The 20,158-nt window shown below is 45.2% G+C and overlaps 1 protein-coding gene across 7 annotated transcripts in view; it reads right to left on the bottom strand.

Moving 5' to 3' along the window:
• LOC128350767 (zinc finger protein ZFP2-like) overlaps window positions 1-20,158 on the bottom strand; it is a 49,335-nt gene that overhangs the window by 19,487 nt on the left and 9,690 nt on the right. For 2 of the 7 annotated variants that reach the window (XM_053309440.1, XM_053309439.1), the window contains one exon: window positions 11,391-13,899. The exons of 1 other annotated variant lie outside the window; for it this stretch is intronic. In XM_053309440.1, the coding sequence (XP_053165415.1) occupies window positions 12,130-13,881 (1,752 nt within the window). In that variant the 5' untranslated portion in view covers window positions 13,882-13,899 and the 3' untranslated portion in view covers window positions 11,391-12,129. Of the gene's footprint in view, window positions 1-4,558; window positions 4,646-5,941; window positions 6,005-11,390; window positions 13,930-20,158 lie in introns of those variants that run through there. 4 more of the 7 variants (XM_053309441.1, XR_008319448.1, XR_008319447.1 and 1 more) reach the window with 4 other exon arrangements.

A 20,158-nucleotide genomic window follows, 5' to 3' on the forward strand; every position in this document is an offset into this window, starting at 1 on the left:
AGAATTAGTAGAAAATTAAGAAAGCCAGATTACTCCCTGTTACTGAGACTTTGGTGGATGTGGCAGGAAGAGTCCTAGCTTGATCCAGGATCATATTCGCCTAGACCAGAGAAACAAAAACATCCTTTTGCTCTCACACCCCTCCAAAAATATTAGATGACAGCTGAAAATGAACAATCAAAATACATACTTCATAAACACCCCATCTCCTTTCTTCCAGCACAAGTGGGTGTGTGTGTGTGAGTGGGTGTCCCAATGGATTTATCAAGAGGGGTAGCAGGATTCCATAGACTATCTATCTATCTATCACATTTATAAACCACCCCATCCAAAGGCTCTGGGCGGTGTACAACAAATTTCAAAAGATATAAAAACACACACCATTTAAGACACAGCTAAAAACAATATAAAACACAATTCAAACAATTAAAAACCATTTAAAACTAATTAAAATACTTAAAAAAAACAATTTAAAAACCTTGGAAGGTCAGGCCAAACAAGTACGTTATGCGATGTGTGAAAAAGTACTTCCTTTTGGGGGCCCTTCAGAAGCTAAGTGGAGGCCAGGCGAGAGAGGGGAAAAGGCAGCTTGCCCTTGTGGCATGGCTGCCAGCTCCACCACTCACCACCACTGGCCCTCCTGGCGCAGCCCCAACCACGCTCCCCTTCCTTTACTGGGCGGAAGGCTCAGAGGCAGCTCCGTTCTGGACTCCGCGCATGTGCCGAGCCAAGAATTGAGCTGCCGCTGAGCAGGTGACTTCGTAAGGCGGGGTGGGGGGGACACCATGCTTGGGGCCGTGCCTGAGGGGGCGAGTGGTGGCGCTGGCGACTGCACTGCCTGGGTGAGCAGCTTTCCCCCTCTCTCACCACCCCTGCCCGGCTGCCCCTCACCGTTCCACACCAGTTCTCCCGAACCAGGGCCCACACCATACACTTTATATAAGGGCATTATGATATTAGCACTTTGATGTTGAATCCCCTTCTTAATGATTCCAAGCACGGAATTGCCTTTTTCACAGCTGCCACTCACTGAATGGACACTTTCTATGAGCTCTACACCACAATACCGAGATCTCTCTCCTGGTCAGTCACCGACAGCTCAGACCCCATCAGTGTATATGTAAAGTTGGGTTTGTTTGTTTTTTAAGACAGGGTTAGACTAGGATTAGAGAGACCCAAGTTCAATTGAAGCTCAGGGGATGACTTGGGCTAATCACCTTTTCTTGTCCTAACCTACCCCCTTCCCCCACACCACACAGACCCCACATGAATTCCTTCAACAAGGCTACAGAATCGGTCATAAAATCACGGCATGCAATCCTATTGCAAACAAGTACAGCAGAGAGAAATCATAGAAGCCCTTCCTTAGCAAGAAGAGCAACATGCAATGATGCCCAAAAAGAACAAATACACAATTTTCACATTTTTATAGAATGTTCAAGTTGGAAGGGACACCTTGGAGGTCTTCTAGTCTAACCCACTGCCTTGGCCCACAGTGTCCCTGACAGATGCTTGTTTTTGTTTGTAAACCTGCAAGGAAGGGAAGCCCACCATGGTGCAAGGCAGGCTGTTCCATGGTCAAGCAGTACTTATAGTTTGCATATTATCCCCAATGCCCAGACTAAATGTATACCTGCCATAGTATACCTGGACTTCCAAAAAGCTTTTGACAAAGTTCCTCATCAAAGACTCCTGAGAAAACTTAGCAGTCATGGGATAAGGGGACAAGTACATGTGTGGATTGATAACTGGTTGAAAGACAGGAAACAGAGGGGAGATATAAACAGAGAGCTTTCACAACAAAGGGAAGTAAGAAGTGGGGTCCCCCAGGGATCTGTGCTGGGACCGGTGCTTTTTAATTTATTCATCAGTGATCTAGAAGCAGGGGTAAGCAGCGATGTGGCCAAATTTGCAGATGATACCAAACTCTTTTGGGTAGTGAAATCCCAAACGGATTGTGAGCAGCTCCAAAAGGATCTCTCCAAACTGGGGGAGTGGGCGACAAAATGGCAAATGCAGTTCAATGTTAGCAAGTGTAAAGTTATGCACATTGGGACGAAAAACCCCAACCAATTATATGCTGATGGGATCTGAGCTGTCGGTGATGGACCAGGAGAGGGATCTTGGGGTCGTGGTGGACAGCTCATTGAAAGTGTCGACTCAATGTGTGGCAGCTGTGAAAAAGGCCAATTCCATGCTAGGGATCATTAGGAAGGGGACTGAAAATAAAACGGCTAATATTATTATGTCCTTATAAAAAACTATGGTGTGACAACACTTGGAGTATTGCGTACAATTCTGGTCACCACATCTAAAAAAGGACATTGTAGAACTGGAAAAGGTGCAGAAGAGGGCAACCAAGATGATCAGGTGCCTAGAGCACCTTCCTTATAGGGCAAGATTACAACACCTGGGGCTATTTAGTTTAGAAAAATGATAACTGTGGGGAGACATGATAGAGGTCTATAAAATCATGCATGGTGTGGTGAAAGTGGATAGAGAGAAATTTTCTCCCTCTTAAATAATACTTGAACCAGGGGGTCATCCTATGAAATTGATTGCCAAGAAATTTAGGACCAACCAATGGAGGTACTTTTTCACACAACCCATAATCAACTTGTGGAATTCTAGGCCACAAGATGTGGTAACAGCCAACAACCTGGATGGCTTTAAGAGAGGTTTGGATAACTTCATGGAGGAAGGGTCTATCAACAGCTACTAGTCTGAGGGCTTTCACTCCACTGATTCCAGTCCTGCCCTCAGGAGCAGAAGAGAACAAGTTCACTCCTTCTTCTAGGAGAAACCCCCTTCTGATTTTTTAAGATGGCTATTCCATCTCTCCTTAGTCTTCTCTTCTCCAGGCTAAACTTCCCCAACATCTTTTTTCACTCCAACAGAGCAATCTGCTACCAATCTGATAACACATCATTCCCCTCACTTCCTTTAAAAAAATTTTTGAGCCTTTGGGCTAAATGAAATTTATAAAAAGTATCTTAAAGCTGGAGTTGTGGATCAAATGTCGAGATTCGAAAAGGAGCTGTGTGAAAATGACGAAAGATTAGTCTCTAAGATGTATAAGTTGTTGCTTTTGGAGAAGACAAGAGATGAAATGGTTAAAATGACTATGATAAAATGGGCTCAAGATGTGGGTCATGATATAGATATGGCTGCATGGGAAAAATTATGGAAAACTGATTTAAAGTTTACTGCATGTTATACTTCAAAAGAAAATTATTATAAGATGATGTATAGGTGGTATCTGACACCGAAAAAATTAGCATTAACGTATAAAAACGTTTCAAACAAATATTGGAAATGTGGACAATGTGAAGGAAAACCTGGGTAGAAGTGATTGTGTGGAAGCAAGGTAGGAGGAAAAGCTACCCAGGTTTTCCCCTCTAACCTTGCTTCCACACAATCAAAAATTGGGAGTACACACAGCTCCCAAACCCTGGTAGAACACAGTTTTCGATTGTGTGAATGACCTCAATGAATAAGGAGTGGTGGAGCTGGGGGTCCGTGTTCTTTCAACCCTTTCACTCAATTATAGCTACAGCCCTGGTTAGTCATGATCCTGTGAGAAGATGATCGTCTGTACTGCAAAATGGTGTTTTTCCTACTTAACCACAGAGTTTATATTGTAGATATAATCTAGTCATGCAAGTGGGGCATACTTTTGGCACAATTTTCTCTCCCTGCCGGAGGTGTTGTGAGAGAGTCAGGGGCGTAGCAAGGTTGGAGTGGGCCCAGAGACGAGATTTTAAAATGCCCCCCCCCCACTCAAAGTCCAGGGCCTCCACACACCCCAGGCCCCCAAGGATTTAAGTCTGATATTCCAAAATAAGTATGCTGCCTGCAAATACATTTCACTGAATACACACACGCACACGTCACAATATATAGTGATATACATTGAGTACTATACATTTGTTTTACTTTTAATGCCTAGAACACACGAGAAAGATGAATGATTAAAATGGGCCCCTCGCTGCAGATTAGCAAAGGAGACTTTCAACCATGCAGGGTGAGCCTATGTTTGTTTTCTCAGAATTCAGAACAAATTCAGTCAAGTTCGATTCCAGGAGGTTTTTCACAGGAGGCTTTTAAAGCCCTTTAACACACATCTCCTCTGGAATGGAGGTGCTGCATTCACATGTTGGCCAGATTTACCCTGAAGTCCCTGCAAGTTATTGGGGAGCAGTTCACACACAAGAAAAGTAAAATAAAATAAAAGCACAAGACATGCTTCACAGTTCTCACTCAGACCTTCTGGGTTGCAAAACAACTTGAACATAAGTGCATTTATAAATGAATGAATGAATGAATGAATAAAATAAATATAATACTGTTTCTTCCAGAAGTTTTTGTAATTTTCTGCCATGAAACAAGCCACTTATAGGACTTTTTAGATAGTTTTTTTTTAAGCCAGCAAATTTTCCAAGCTGTTTAAAAATAAATATTTCTCAGTCCCTCCCCCCCATATCAAAGCCCTATGGCAAGCAGATGCCTATATATCCGGGGCAGGGAAGGTAACCACAAAAAGGAGTTCACACTCTACCTGGCAAATGCTGGTCTGGGTTAAGCAGGGCAGCAAGGGGTCTTCTGCTGCAGAGAACACTCTGGCTGCCTCCTCCTTCCTGGCTGGCTTGGGCCCTACTCGAGTTCAGGCTTCACTGCGGCCTACACGGAGGCCTCCGTGGAAGCCCCACCCACCCGCCGATCAGCTGAGAGGCGGGAGAAAAGGAGCTCTTGGCAGCTGGGCTGCTGCTTCGATTGCGGCCAGCAGAACAAGCTGGAGAGACGGCGAACAGGGCAAGTGGCTGAGGGGCCTTGGGGCTGGGCAGGGGGCAATGGGGAGTCACGTGAGGTGCCTCTGGGGGGCCCCTCCAGGCAGTGGGGCCCCCAGACAACTGTCTCCCCTTGCCCGATGGTTGTTACGCGCCTGGAGAGAGTTGTTTTAATCTCTGGCCCAGGCGGAATAAGGGCTGCTTACAAGTTCCACCCACTTTCTGGTACAAAACAAATGGAAAAACTGTCTGTGTCAAACATGAAATTTTGTTTTTTGCTCTGACACGGGGGGCAGTTTTACCCATCAAGCCTAAAAGGTCACCCCTGACATCACTCTGGCACCTTACAGAGCCCCACATATAGCCTCTTCAGGTACTTCTCCCCCCACCCCCATTTCTCCCTCCTGGGAACCGACAGAGCACTTTGCCCAGGAATATCCCAATTCTTCACCCCGCAACTTTCACCCCAGGTTGGGGGGTGAAGAATTGACCCCGAGATTTTGCAAGAGGAGACAGCCCAAGGTGGGGTGGGGGGAACCAGACCGCCAGGCAGGTCCCTTAAGGCTTGCTTGCTCACTTATTTATTTGTTTAACATATTTATATCCCACCCCAAACCCTCATCTCTGAGAGGTTCACAATAAAATACAAATTGCAACAAAACAAAAAGGATGACATCACAATGATTTAAAATTAAACAATGTTAAAAACTATCAAAACAGCATCTAATTAAAAGCCTGGGTGAGCAGATGTGCCTTGGCTGACTTTCTAAAAGTGGTCAGAGGTGGGGAGGCTCTTCTTTCACCAGGGAGCCTCAGGGCAGCAACAGAGAAGGCCCATCCCATAGGAAGGCCCATCCCTTGCCTCCTCTTTGCCCTATCTAGTACCCCACTTTCAGCTGCAAAACTGTCTCTTTTCATTCTCCAGGAGAAATCTGGGCTTGCACTGTGAGGACCCTTGCCTGTAAAAGAGGTTTCCTCCAGTTTCTGTCTGTCTGTCTGTCGTTGCTTTGGCTTCACTCACTCACTGACATACACACTCCCAGACCAATGCACAAAACACCGAAGCATCTATATAGTTTTTGGAGGTAGGCTGCGGAGCTCACCTACGCTACAAAAAAAGAAATCCCATACCAAATCAAACCAAAATGCATTACTTTCGCAGGAAATGTGGAGAACTCTTCCACTGAAAAGCTTGGCGCAGGATACCTTGTAGAGGTAGGAATTCTAGAATCACATAGAGAGAGGTAAAGTTGGGATTTCGAGGAATATTTGCAAACTGCAAGCACCGGGTCTAATATATATACACCCGGTGAGCACCCTGAGATCTCCAAACATGCCCATTTCATTTGTGGGCTTCAAGCTCGGCGCCAGGTAAGTATGCCTCTGAAAAACATTGCATCTCAACCACTGATCACTGTGCATGACTCTATCATTGTATGTGCTTGTGTCTATGGTTGGAGCAAGAAATATAACAACGGGAGGAAGCCTGGGAACCATAGAGAGAGGAGGGAGGGATAGGCCTGTCATCAGGGAAAGGGAGATACATACAATAGGCTTCCAGATATGTCGTTGGAAGAATACACTCTACCCACGCGGGTCTGTGCATCTGAATCTGTTTCCCAAGTGGGTATAAAAAGCCAGACATATTAAAGGCAGGTTTAAAAGAATCGTCTGAACTGGCCCCTTTGCCTCCTTGCAGAGAGGAGCAGAAAGGAAAGAAGGATTACTTCAAAGTCGTATTTGCAAGGAGAAACCTTCCCCTTCCCGCAGCTCAAGACTCGCGGCTTGCTTGCTTGCTGAGAGCAAGTGGAGAACCTGGCCTTGGAGGGAAGAGCTCGCTCTTTCTTGCAGCCCCCCCCCGCCCCATCTTTCTCCCCCCCCCCTCCACTCTCCACTGAGGGAGACTAGACTAGACTAGACTAGACCCTCCCCGCCCCAGCCCAGCGCGCGGCGGCTGCTTTCCTCTCACCTTCCTCTTGAGCCAAATGGCTCCGCAAGCAGCAATGAGTCTCTTTTGCTGGCCGCAGGGTCAGTGTGCTGCGTGTCAAAGGACGTGCAACGTTTCCTGCAGCGCTGCTGCTGAGCTCTTGCACCGCCCTCCGGATCCAAGGGAGCGGCTGCCGGGGACGGAAATTCTCGCTCTTCCTTCACAGCCGGCTTCTGCTGCAGCTCAAGCAAGCAGTTCCTGCTGACTCTTTCCCCACCTCTTCTGGACTCCACCCCTTCACTTCCTCCTCCTCCTCCTCCTCTCCACTCCACCACCTCGCTCCCTGTTGCTTCTTCGAATGCAACCCCCTGTTACACGCACGAATGCACAGGATCGGGCCCTCTCGCCTTCCTCCTCCTCCTCCTGTAGCTGCTCCGTCCTTGCTACTTCTTGCGTTCCTTCCAAGCCGCCAGCCTCTAGGGCTGCTAACTGTCCCTCATTATTATACAGGATTATTATACAGGATGTCCCTCCTTTCAGGGATGAAATGTTGGTCCCTATAGGGGCAGTATTTGTCCCTCATTTATTCAATAGCATATAATTCAATTATACATACATCATTGATACTCAGGCTCTTGATTACCACTGCATACAACTCCCACCCCCCACAAACGTGTGTCCCTCATTCTGGCAATCTGGCAACCCTATCCAGGGCCTCTGTGGGCCGCTCTCTCTCGTTGGCTAAGCTATAAATGAAGAGGGGATGATGCATCCTGCAGCAAAATGAAAATTTCCTGGCGGCAAGGAAGCAGCTGGTCACTGGATCTTCCCATAAGCTTCCAAGGATAGGGAGATAAGAGGGAACAGTTGGGAAGAAGGGAATGGTTTGCTTCGCTTTGCCAGGAAGCAGCTGCCCATTCCCTGATGGAAGGGGGGTGCCAGGGGTGCACCTAAAATCTTCCACAACCTGGCCTCAGGGGGAGAGGAAGGGAGGTCAGTGGGGCCAGTGGCACTCTTTGGACTGGACCTCCGGTCAGAGGTCTGGTCCTTTACTGGGGATGGGGTGGGGGCCCTCCAAATGCCCCCCCCACATGGTGGAAGCCCATGCTGCACAAGCGCAGCTGGCCATGTGGGGTATGTGCGGGGCATATGCCAGCCACCCGACACTTTCTAGATCACTTTGGTCTGTAAGAGTGCCGCACCTAGGCATTATGGGAGCCTGGACCTAAAGAGCTTCAGAGGACCTCCCCCCCCCACTGCAGTTTATGGAATCCAGAGTGGTGGTGGAAAGAAAGACTAGAGACCTGCATTTCGTGTGGCATGTGGGGGGCCTATGCCAGCCGCCCTGCCCGGATCTCTCTTCCGGGGTCAGGGGGCATTATGTGAACAATCTGTGCCCTACCCCCAAACCCTCTTATGCCAAGTGAGGGCTGTGGCACCCCGTCACGGGAAACGCCCACATGTCTCTCATCCCCCACACTCTGACCATGCACAAAGTGGCAAAAATGGGAAAGAGCGAAGTGGCGGCAGGGGGAACGGCGGAGCCCCCCAGGACAGCTGGCATCCACCGGGGGTAGGAGAGTGGTGTGCACATGCTGCACAAAATGCAGGTTTCTATTCTTTTTCCCCGCACACCCTCTCCCCCTGCCAGGATTCCATAAAGCGGGGTGGTGGTGGTTTTCTGAAGCCCTTTAGGTCCGGACTCCCAAAATGCCAAGGTGCGACACTATTACAGACCAAAGTGATCTAGAAAAACACAGTGTTAAAACCCTGAGGGGGAAGATCTAAGCCTTCATGTTTCCAAAAAAACTTTCAAACGGTTTTTAAATTCTGGAATGCAGCAAGCGTGAACCTTCATCAAATCAGACTGACTCCAGTCAGGTTAAAAAAACCACAGCCGTGGGATGCAACGTGGATTGGAACAGAGGAACCTAACAAGCTGCCTTGGATTAAGCCATGGTCCATCTTGCTCAGCACCGTCTACACCAGCTCTGTACAACTTAAGCCCTCCTGGTGTGAGAGTTGTTGTTGTTGTTGTTGTTGCTTTTAAAAATACAATGCCCAGCATCCCCAACAACAGTAGTCAACAGTCAGGGAAGATGGGAGTTGTCGGCAAACATCTGTAGAGGGCTGAAGTTGTGGAGCATTGCCTGGCCCTGACTGGCAGCAACTCTACAAGGTTGCAGGCAGAAGTGCTTCTCAGTCCTATTTGCGGATGCTAGGAGCGAAGAAATCCCCCGTGTCAGGCTAATGGTGAAAAGCCTGAAGAATTGCAGCTGACTATGTTATGAATCTGTAGGACTCTCTACAAAGAGCATATGTAAACCATCAATGAGAAAATTACCTCCCCTGAAGATGCCCCAAAATATAATATATGAACTAAAACATTTTAATGCATAAATCAAACCTAAATTGTGAAAAGATCACAACACTAGGGAAAATAACAATAAATAATCAATAAAAATAAACAATGAACAATAAGCATACATCAGGAGATGGCAAATAAAGTTGCTACAAAGAATAATGCCCACCAATGTCCATGCTTGCTGGTGTGAACCACTGTAGAGGGACTCTGAAGAGTCAACACATGCTAGAACAATAGTCGAAATCTTCACTCCACCGGTATCAGTGTCCTCAAGTGAGAAAGCCAACAGGCACCCAGGTTCTGAGCCAGTTTCGAGGTAACCCCTCTTCCTCATGGGCAAATATTTGCTACAAAATTACACATGCAAATTACAAATATCACATGTATTCATTATTCAATACCAAAATAATCCCCCAAATTGCTCCATTGATACAGATACCTGATATGTCTCTTTATACCAGAGACAATGCCTTTTCCACAGAAAAAATCTTGACTCAGGCGGCCGCGCTCTCTCTCCTGCCTGCCTGCCCACCAAATCTTTGTGAGTCGTCCTTCCCAATGTTATCTCGTTTTCTCGATACAGCCACAAACAATGATTTATAATGGGCTGTAGCTGGTGTGACTAACAGTCAAAATAATCAACCTCATCACATGCTCTCATAATTAATCCAAGCTGCATCCCAGCATTGCGCGTCTGTATAACCACTTGAAGAGATCATGTTACACAAATATGTGGCTTGTGCCAACTCAATAAAAACATAGCCAACTAGTATCTTAACAGATAAATACATCAAAGGTACGGCAGAATCACGAAGTATCTAAACAAAGCCTGTGGACTAAGCCCTGCATATTATCATAGCTAACTCATCCCTATCTACTATGAATGCTAGTCTCTCCGCATATAAAGAGCCACCCCACTGTCACCTGCAGATCTCTCCTACTACAAATATGTACTAAGGCTCTTAGTGTGCATAAAACTGCAAAAAGTACACACATCCTAAGATCTATTAAAAAAACAACACTAAATCATGGGTCACATTTAATCCCAAAGGTGTCAATGTCCTAAATTTATGCGTGAAAAAAGCTTCATGTCACAGTCTTTTGCATATCAATTCTATCGTATTTACTAGGGATGTGTCTATAGATGACCCACTATTTGATGTCATCAAAAGAGTGACCCATCTGCATATAATGGGAAACTAGGGGGGCCTCCTCAATCTTGTTTTTAATTTTTGAGTGATGCTCTCACACAAATGAGGAAGATTCCCAAGCTTGTCTGAAGTTGAATGTGTATGATTTATACTATGTATGAGTTTGCAATATGCAACAACGCATTGCTTCCTCCTGAAGCTCTTTCCACAATGGAAGGATGGTTTCTATGATGTATAATAAGTTCTTCATTCCAGCTGAAGATCTTTCTACACGCAAAGCAATTCAAATGAATGCTACTCTTCTTCTGCGTGATCCCCACCGCATATTAAGGTCATCGGAGGAGGTTCGTCTCCAGTTACCACCAGCTCGTCTGGTGGCGACTCAGAGGCAGGCCTTCTCTATAGCTGCTCCAGGGCTGTGGAATGCGCTCCTTGTGGAAATCCGTAATTTGAATTCTCTATTAGCCTTCAGGAGAGCCCTTAAAACGTATTTGTTTGGCCTGGCTTTCCAGGGTTTTTAAATTCTAACCCGATTTTGGGGCTTTTAATTACTGTAAATTGTTTAATTGCTGTTTTAAAATGTTTTTAAATTGTTAATTGCTGTTATATTGTTTTTAATTTGTGTTAGCTTTTTATTGTTTTAGTGGCTTGTTTTAATTGTAAACCGCCCTGAGCCATTTTGGAAGGATGGTATATAAATCAAATAAACAACAAACAAACAAACAAATAAATGGTTTCTCCCCAGTGTGGATTCTATGATGCCTAGTAAGAGATTCACTCCTGCTGAAGCTCTTCCCACACTCCAAGCATTAATATGGTTTCTCCTAGGGTGGAGTTGATTTAGATCAAATAGATTTAAATCATGATTTAAATCACTAGTCAGTAAGACTAGATTTAAATCATGGGTTTTTTTACATAAAGATTCATTCTTGCTGGTATAATCTCAATATTTACAACCAGATGGTTTCATTTTTGGAATAATAACTTTTCAGATCAGTTACAGTTATATCAAAAATTACTGATTTGGTTAGACTATTAGAAATACATACATAATTATGACATTATTGCGAGGTGAACTATATCCAGTTTAATAGGTTAATCATTTATATTTGGGCAACTTTTCTGCTGTACTTTACTGAAAGGAGAAACATAGTCATTCCTTTAATAATTGTATTGTATTCTATTTGTTTATTTTGGCCCAAGGCCAGCATAAATACAAAAAGAAAAAGAAAGAACAGGAGTAAAATAGATAAAATACATAAAACATAAACTACATAAAACATTAATAGCTTCAGATACCAGTTACTTTAATAACAATTTAAAAAGATTTGCAAAGGAACAATTGGATTAAGAGGTCTTTTTCTCAACTCTGTATTTGTTTATTTTATAACATTTTTGCTGTGAAGAAGAGGCATGTTATCTCTGCAGACACAAAATCAGTTTTGAGAATTGCAAAACCAAGGATCTGTGTTGATATCTTCTAGACAGAAAAACTGCACAAAATAATCCTACAGAGCATGACATTGTGAATGGATGAAGGAATTTATTTACCAAAAAATTTAAACATTGCATATATACAGACTCATGCTACATAATTAAAAATTAATCCTTATTTCATGATGAATAATCCTTGGACTATAACATACAATATAGAAAACTATCTAGAGATAGATTTTTCCACAAAAAAGCATTTTTTAAAAAATAAATTCTGATTTAAATTTTTAAAATTGAATTTCTTTTATTTAATTTTTAAGTCATTGATTTTTATCCACTCTAGCTGAAGCTCATAGCACTCTCAAAGTATTTATATGGTTTCTCCCCAGTTTGGTTTCTATGATGTTGTTTAAGCTGTCCACTCTGGCTGAACCTTTTTCTACACTCCAAGCATTCATGTGGTTTCTACAAAGTGTGGGTACTATGATGTTGTTTAAGATGTCCACTCTGGCTGAAGCTCTTCCCACACTCCAAGCATTCATATGGTTTCTCCCCAGTGTGGCTTCTATGGTGTAATGTAAGATGTTCACTCCGGCTGAAGCTCTTGCCACACTCCAAGCATTTATATGGTTTCTCCCCAGTGTGTGTTCTATGATGTCGTTTAAGATATACACTCCGACTGAAGATCTTTCCACACTCCAGGCATTCATATGGTTTCTCCCCAGTGTGGGTTCTATGGTGGAATGTAAGAGCTCTATTATTGCTGAACCTCTTTCCACACTCCAAGCATTCATATGGTTTCTCCCCTGTGTGGCTTCTATGGTGTAATGTAAGATCTCCACTTTGGCTGAACTTCCTTCCCCACTTCATACATTCATATGGTTTCTCCCCAGTGTGGCTTCTATGGTGTACAGTAAGTTGTTTACTACTGCTGAAGCTCTTCCCACACACTAAGCATTCATGTGGTTTCTCCCCAGTGTGGCTTCTATGGTGTAATGTAAGATCTCCACTCCGGCTGAACTTCTTTCCACACTCCAAGGATTTGTATGGTTTCTCCTCAGTGTGGGTTCTATGGTGTACAGTAAGTTGTCCACTACTGCTGAAGCACTTCCCACACTCCAGGCATTCATATGGTTTCTCCCCAGTGTGGCTTCTATGGTGTACAGTAAGATCTCTATTACTGCTGAACCTCTTTCCACACTCCAGGCATTCATATGGTTTCTCCCCAGTGTGGCTTCTATGGTGTACAGTAAGATGTCTACTCTGGATGAACTTCTTTCCACACTCCAAGCATTCGTATGGTTTCTCCCCAGTGTGGGTTCTATGGTGTACAGTAAGTTTTCCCCTACTGCTGAAGCGCTTCCCACACACTAAGCATTCATGTGGTTTCTCCCCAGTGTGGCTTCTATGGTGTAATGTAAGATATTCGCTCCGGCTGAACCTCTTTCCGCACTCCAAGCATTCATATGGTTTCTCCCCAGTGTGGGTTCTATGGTGTAATGTAAGATGTCTGCTCTGGATGAACTTCTTCCCACACTCCAAGCATTCATATGGTTTCTCCCCAGTGTGGGTTCTATGGTGTACAGTAAGTTTTCCACTACTGCTGAAGCACTTTCCACACTCCAAGCATTGATATGGTTTCTCCCCAGTGTGGGTTCTATGGTGTAATGTAAGATGTCTGCTCTGGATGAACTTCTTCCCACACTCCAAGCATTCATATTGTTTCTCCCCAGTGTGGCTTCTATGGTGTACAGTAAGATCTCTACTATTGCTGAAGCTCTTTCCACACTCCAGCCATTTGTGTGGTTTCTCTCTAGTGTGGCTTCTTTGGTGTAATGTAAGATCTCCACGCTGACTGAAGCTCTTTCCACACACAGAGCATATATGTGTTTTCTCCTCAGTGCAGGTTCTATGATTCAGTGTAAGAGCTCCACCCCTGCTGAAGTCATTTCCACACCCAAAACTCTCACATATTTTCTTCTCTGTGTGCATTTCCCAATGAGTTTCAAAGCTTGGCTCAGGACTCAAGCCTTTCCTATGAGGAGGGCACCGGAATTTCTCTCTTTCTTGATTCATTATGTTTTGGATTTCCTGCTGAGAAGCAGGTGATCCACTCCTGCTCTTCCCTTCTGCTCCAGGTTTCAGTCTCTTCTGGTTTCTCTCTTTCCATCCGTCACCTCCTAACAATCCTCTGCTGGGTTCCCCCCCATTTTTCATCTTCCAGTTGGCACAGTGCTGCAGTGTAGAGAGAAAACTGGTCAGAGCCTATAACAGAAGAGGATATCTTCTTAGAAGAAATGGTGGGAGTGCAAAGAAGAGTTTGGCAGCTTTCCCCCCTGCCCCCTATATTTGATGTCTAGGTGATTTGATGTCCATTTCTGGAGATAGATGACCTTAAACCATTTATAGTAGCATGCTGGTAAGCTCTAGGCTTGACTGCTGTAACACACCCTACATGGGGCTGCCATTGTACATAGTCCAGAAATGGCAATTGGTATTGAATGTGGAAGCCAGATTGGTCAAACAACCCAAAGTGACCCTGCAGGTGAAACTCGGAAAATTAGAATATCGTGCAAAAGTCCATTAATTTCAGTAATGCAAATTAAAAGGTGAAACTGATATATGAGACAGACGCATTACATGCAAAGCGAGATAAGTCAAGCCTTAATTTGTTATAATTGTGATGATCATGGCGTACAGCTCATGAAAACCCCAAATCCACAATCCCAGAAAATTAGAATATTACATGGAACCAAGAAGACAAGGATTGAAGAATAGAACAATATCGGACCTCTGAAAAGTATAAGCATGCATATGTATTCAGTACTTGGTTTGGGCCCCTTTTGCAGCAATTACTGCCTCAGTGCGGCGTGGCATGGATGCTATCAGCCTGTGGCACTGATGAGGTATTATGGAAGACCAGGATGCTTCATTAGCGGCCTTCAGCAATTCTGCATTGTTTGGTCTCATGTCTCTCATCCTTCTCTTGGCAATGCCCAATAGATTCTCTATGGGGTCAGGTCAGGCGAGTTTGCTGGCCAATCAAACACAGTATACTGTATACTTTTCAGAGGTCCGATATTGTTCTTTTCTTCAATCCTTGTCTTCTTGGTTCCATGTAATATTCTAATTTTCTGAGATTGTGGATTTGGGGGTTTTCATGAGCTGTACTCCATGATCATCACAATTATAACAAATTAAGGCTTGACTTATCTCGCTTTGCATGTAATGCGTCTGTCTCAAATATCAGTTTCACCTTTTAATTTGCATTACTGAAATTAATGGACTTTTGCACGATATTCTAATTTTCTGAGTTTCACCTGTATAAGACCATTTTTGAAAGAACTGCACTGGCTCCCAATATGTTTCCGTGTAAGAGTACGAAGTGCTGGTTATCCTATATAATAAAAGGCTAAGTGAGTGGCCGTGGCTTTGGAACGTTGGGGATCTGCGTCCCTGCCTCCCTGGGCTGTTCTGGGCCTGCGCGAAGCGCAGGCCCAGAAGAGCCCAAGGGACACAGGACCGCAGACACCAGTGTCCCACAGCCATGGGCGGCCATTAGCCGGTGTGTGGCGGCGGGGGAAAGTGGCTGAGGCACGGCGAGAGGAGGCCGAGGCAACCAGAAGCGGCCGCCCTGAAAAAGGCGAGGGCAATGGCGGCGGGGGAAGGGCAATGGCGGCGGGGGAAGGGCAATGGCGGCGGGGGAAGACCGAGGCGGGGGACAGGGAAGATGGGCGAGGTGGCGGCGAAGCCGCCAACGAGGCCCCCGCCCGCTCACAGCCGTCGCCCCCGCCTGCTCACCCGCCCTCCCAGCTGCCCAAAATGAAGCTGGGCAAGGTGGCGGCGAAGCCGCCAACGAGGCCCCCGCCCGCTCACAGCCGCCGCCGCCACCTGCTCACCCGCCCTCCCAGCTGCCCAAAATCACCTTCGCCGCTCCCCCCCCCAAAAGATTAAGGGCCAAAATGGCCCATGAGAAGGTCGCCGCCCCCGCCTATCGCCCACCCGCCCACCCAGCTGCCGAAGACCACCTTACCCGCTCCAGCCCGAGGGAAAAGAGAGGAGCTCACGAGCAGAGCTCCTCTCTGTGCTAAGTCACTGCTCAAACTGCCGCTGTGGACGCAAAGGACGCCTATTGCGTCCATTGCGACAGTATGGGCAGCAGCTTAACACAGAGAGTAGCTCTGTTCCCGAGTTCCTCTCTTCTCCTTCGAGCTGGAGCGGGTAAGGTGGGCTCCGGCAGCTGGGTGCGCGGGAGGGCAATAGGCGGGGGCGGCCACCTTCTCATGGGCCATTTGGGCTGTTATTCATCCACAACCCCCCCGCAAAAAAAGTAAAAGCAAAATAAGGAAGAACAAAAACAGAGACAACAACAAAAACACAAAACAAAAAGAGAGAGGGGACAAGGGGGAAAAAAAGAGACAGAAAGAGAGAGAGAGAGACAGAAAAGACGGGATAGAAAGCTAGCGCCCGTTATCATAACGGGCTTAAAAATACTAGTGATCTATAAAGCCCTTAATAGATCTGGCCCAGGGTATTTAAGAGAGGGCCTTCTTTGTCATGAACCCCTATCGCCTATTAAAATCATCCGCAGAGTTCAGTTTATAGTTGCTGTCAGCTCGTTTAGTAGCAACTCAGGATTGGGCCTTCTCTGTGGTTGCCCCGGGGCTTTGAAATATGCTCCCCATTGAAATAAGTATCCCCTTCTCTGTCTTTTTTCAGGAAGGCCCTCAAGACGTATCTGTCTTCTCGGGCTTTTAACTGAAAATTTCAAACTATTGTGCTTTCATCTGCGAGCTTATTTTATTTGTTTTGTGGATGTTAACTGTTTTATATTGCCTTTACATTTCCCCCCTAATTTGTACACTGCCTAGAGACGTATGTATTAGGTGGTACAGAAGGATGTCAAACCAACCAATAAATGATTTATAAAAGCCCTTGAACCTCTTATTTTGTATCAGGTGAAGCATTGATCCAAGGAGAAAATGGAATCAGTTGGCTAGAAGCTTCCACTCAACAGGAGGTGCTATGCAAAAGGCCTGAAGTCAGGAGCTGTTAATGTGAATGGCAGCAGTGAAGGGGGCTTTAGGGCGGCCCAGGAAGAAGACACAGCTGGCAGCACGCGTGGCCTCCACACCAGAGGCAGGTTGATGTAGGAGGCGTGGCCAGCACCAGGAAGATGGGATGTGAAGTTCTAATAGGGGAGCATCAATATGGAGCCTCCGATCCATCATCAGCCTCCAGTTACATGGCGGCTTAAGGTACAGTGTGTTCACAATGATCTAACATGGCATGCTATTGGCAACAAGGCATCATCATCAATGATGTGGATGAGAAAAACGTTAGAGAAATCTGCATTCTATGGGAAGTCTGTGGGCTGAAGATGCTTCTTTGGAAAAGTGAGCTCTAACTCTCACTTGCCAAACAATGAAATTGACATTCTTTTGACGAAATCATGTTTTCATTAATCAAATTATTACTGGGAGTAGTCAGTAAGAGGGGATGTGAATACTAAAAGAATCTTTTGCTTTGACATTCATAGTCCTTCGTTTATGTTTTAGGGTGATGATCTTCTGTGCAATGAGTGAAATCATGGAAGAAGACACACAAGCTAAAGAAAATCTTTCCCCTTCTCTTTGGTTACTACACCTCTGAATGGCATTGCTCCATATTTGATGCAATCTTTATGGCCAGGGCTGAAAAAAATGGTGGCTCAGTTCACCAGCTGGACAAAGTTTTTACTAGTCAGATGACTCCTTGAGAAATGGCAGTGCACTTCCTATCAGGAAGAAGCTACACTAGCCTGCCATATTGTATAAGCACACTGATTGATGATAATACATTATTATATTCTACTCTAGAAAGGAACATTGGTCTTAACGTGAAGGGTTTTTTCCCCCTGTAGTAGGAGATCCTCAGGATGGGTAGTGAACTGAGCATGCTCGAGACAGAACTGGACCACATGACTTGTTTGTGGGCGTAGCCTCCTCCGTCCTAACCCCAGTTCCAGGGTTGTTGAGCGAGGTGGTATGTCGATTGGAGAGAGCTCCGTGTAAGTACTCTGTAAGCTGTAGGTAAAGAAGAAAGTGGGAAGAACTCAGACGAGAGGTTAGAGAATAAGATAGACAAGTGCAAAAAACAGCCTAGGAGTCTACTCCTGAGGGGCTGCCTCCGTCCCTGATCAGGGCCATCCTCCAGTTGGCCCCATTAACCATCTGTGCATCTCTACCTCCCGAAAATACATCCGGGTGGGGCTGAGGACCTTCTACTACAGGGAAAAAGAACCCTTCACAATAAGACCAATGTTCCTTTTTCCCCTAAGTAGGAGATCCTCATGATGGGACGTGCCCAAGCTGAAGACACTAATCCCTGGGATGGGAAGGATGTATTCAAACCCTTTGTCAAAGCACTGTGCGCTCCAAGGCTGCCTGTGCCGCTGAGTGGTCAGAACCTTATATTGCCTAGGGGAATGGAGCAGCGGAAGGCCAGGTGGCTGGTGCTCTGCAGATCCCCGATAGTGGGATGGGCTGAAAAAAGGCTGCAAAGGTAGCTGTGCTTCTGGTCGATCGCGCCATGAACCGAGTGTTGAGATCCAAGTAGGCCGGGCAAATGCATGATCCGATCCTGCCAGTCAAGATGCCTTTAGAAAGTCTGTTCCCCAAAGAGGAGAGACGGAAAAAGACAAGGAGGGTGTTGGACTTGTGAATGTGTCTGGTGTGATGAACGCCAAGCCCTGGGCCCATCAGGCTTGTGCTACAATCATTCCCCTGGCTGGACAGGGGAAAGGCAGAATGAAGGAAGAATGTCAACTCTGGATCTATGAAAGTGAGAATTAACATTTTGGGAGGGAGGTGGTGTTCAGGCCATGATGCACTGCATCTAGCTGGAAGGTGCAATATACCTTCTGTGCCAAGAGGGTACCTAGCTCAGAAATCCTTGAGCCAAGGTAATAGCTACCAGGAAGAGGGCCTTATAAGACAAGAGCTTCTGTGGACTGGTAGAAATGGGCTCGAAGGAGTCCTTCGTGAGAGTGTTTAGGAACTTAGTTGAAGTTCCAGGCAAAGAACGCCTGACTAGAGAGGAGACAGGTGTGTTGCTCCCCCAAGAATTTGTATGAGAGTGGGCGCAGGTTCGGTGGCCCAAGTCAGTGGAAGCAAAAAGGGCAAAATCGAGGCTAGTGAGGAGGCTTGGTGCCTCAGGGTGCTTGGTTGCAGAGGAAGGTCTAGGCCGGCCTGGAGAAAGGTGAGGACCTTAGGCACACCTGTGGGGACTGAATCTCTCTTTGTGAGATCAACCCTCTGTGGAAGGCGAGCCAGGAGGCTTGATATATTCAATTGGTTGATTGGTGTCTGAAGCCGGAATGGTGTCCTAGACCTGTAGTTTGTTTGTTTGTTTGTTTCATTCTTTCTTTCAGACAATACATACACATAATAGTAAGACCGATACATAAAAACATCCATTAACCATCCTTCCAGATATGTAAATAATTAGATGGAGGAGAATAATTAAAATTATCTTGATTTGTGAACAGAATAAAACTGACCAGATCCTAAAGAAAAATCAGGAGAATTAGCTTGATCTGTTCGAAGACGATTAATATGAGTCAATTTTTCCCAGATATGTTAATGTGCCACAAAGACTGCTACCAAGAAGTCAACGACATAGTTTTATGCTTCCAACGTAGTGCAATGGAAAATCCAGCCTCAGTTAATATAAAAACTAACTTCCGAAAATATATGTAAGAGAGGCAACTCTGTCCAAAAGCAGAACGAGACCAGCATAAACGGAAGTATGTACCCCTATCACAACAGCCATTCCAACATAATGGGGACCAACTCTGATTGATGTGGGCTGCTCTAGAAGGGGTCAAATACCACCTGAAAGAGAGCTTAACAGAATACCCTCTAATTCAGAAAGAGGTAGAAAACACCAGCTTCCATTTTGGTATTCCTTTCCATAGTAAGTCGCTAATAGTTTGCTGTAGGTCATTTTCCCAAGCCAACTTAAGGCCAGTTAATGGATCAGATGACTGGCTTATTAAAATCTCCTATAATCTAGAAATCAGGCCCATAGAGTCTTCTGAAGCCTTTAATATTAATTCCACACATAGTCAAACTCCTATTAACTTGCTTAACTATATCAGGATGTAAAATAGAGGAGTGAAACTGAAGAAAATTTTAACCAAGAGCAATGCTTATTCATAAACTTCTCCAAAAATGGTTCTAATCAATTGGGGTATCGAGATAATAAAAATCCTTTAATCTATTGTGTGACACCTTCCAGACATCAAGTAATCAGGAGGGAGAGTCAAAGTTGGAAATTTGGGATGACTACAAATGGTTAACAAGGGGAAATATGGGAGGACAAAATTTTTTGCCAAATCCCCCAGATCTTAAAGTTGGTACTTAAGGTGGATTTATAACAGATTTAGAACTCTTAATAAATTCAAACATCAATAACTGGTTGTTGAAATTACCAAGATGTTCCTCGGGAACCT

Source organism: Hemicordylus capensis, chromosome 3 (genome assembly GCF_027244095.1).
Source record: "Hemicordylus capensis ecotype Gifberg chromosome 3, rHemCap1.1.pri, whole genome shotgun sequence".
In the NCBI taxonomy this organism is placed as follows: domain Eukaryota; kingdom Metazoa; phylum Chordata; class Lepidosauria; order Squamata; family Cordylidae; genus Hemicordylus; species Hemicordylus capensis.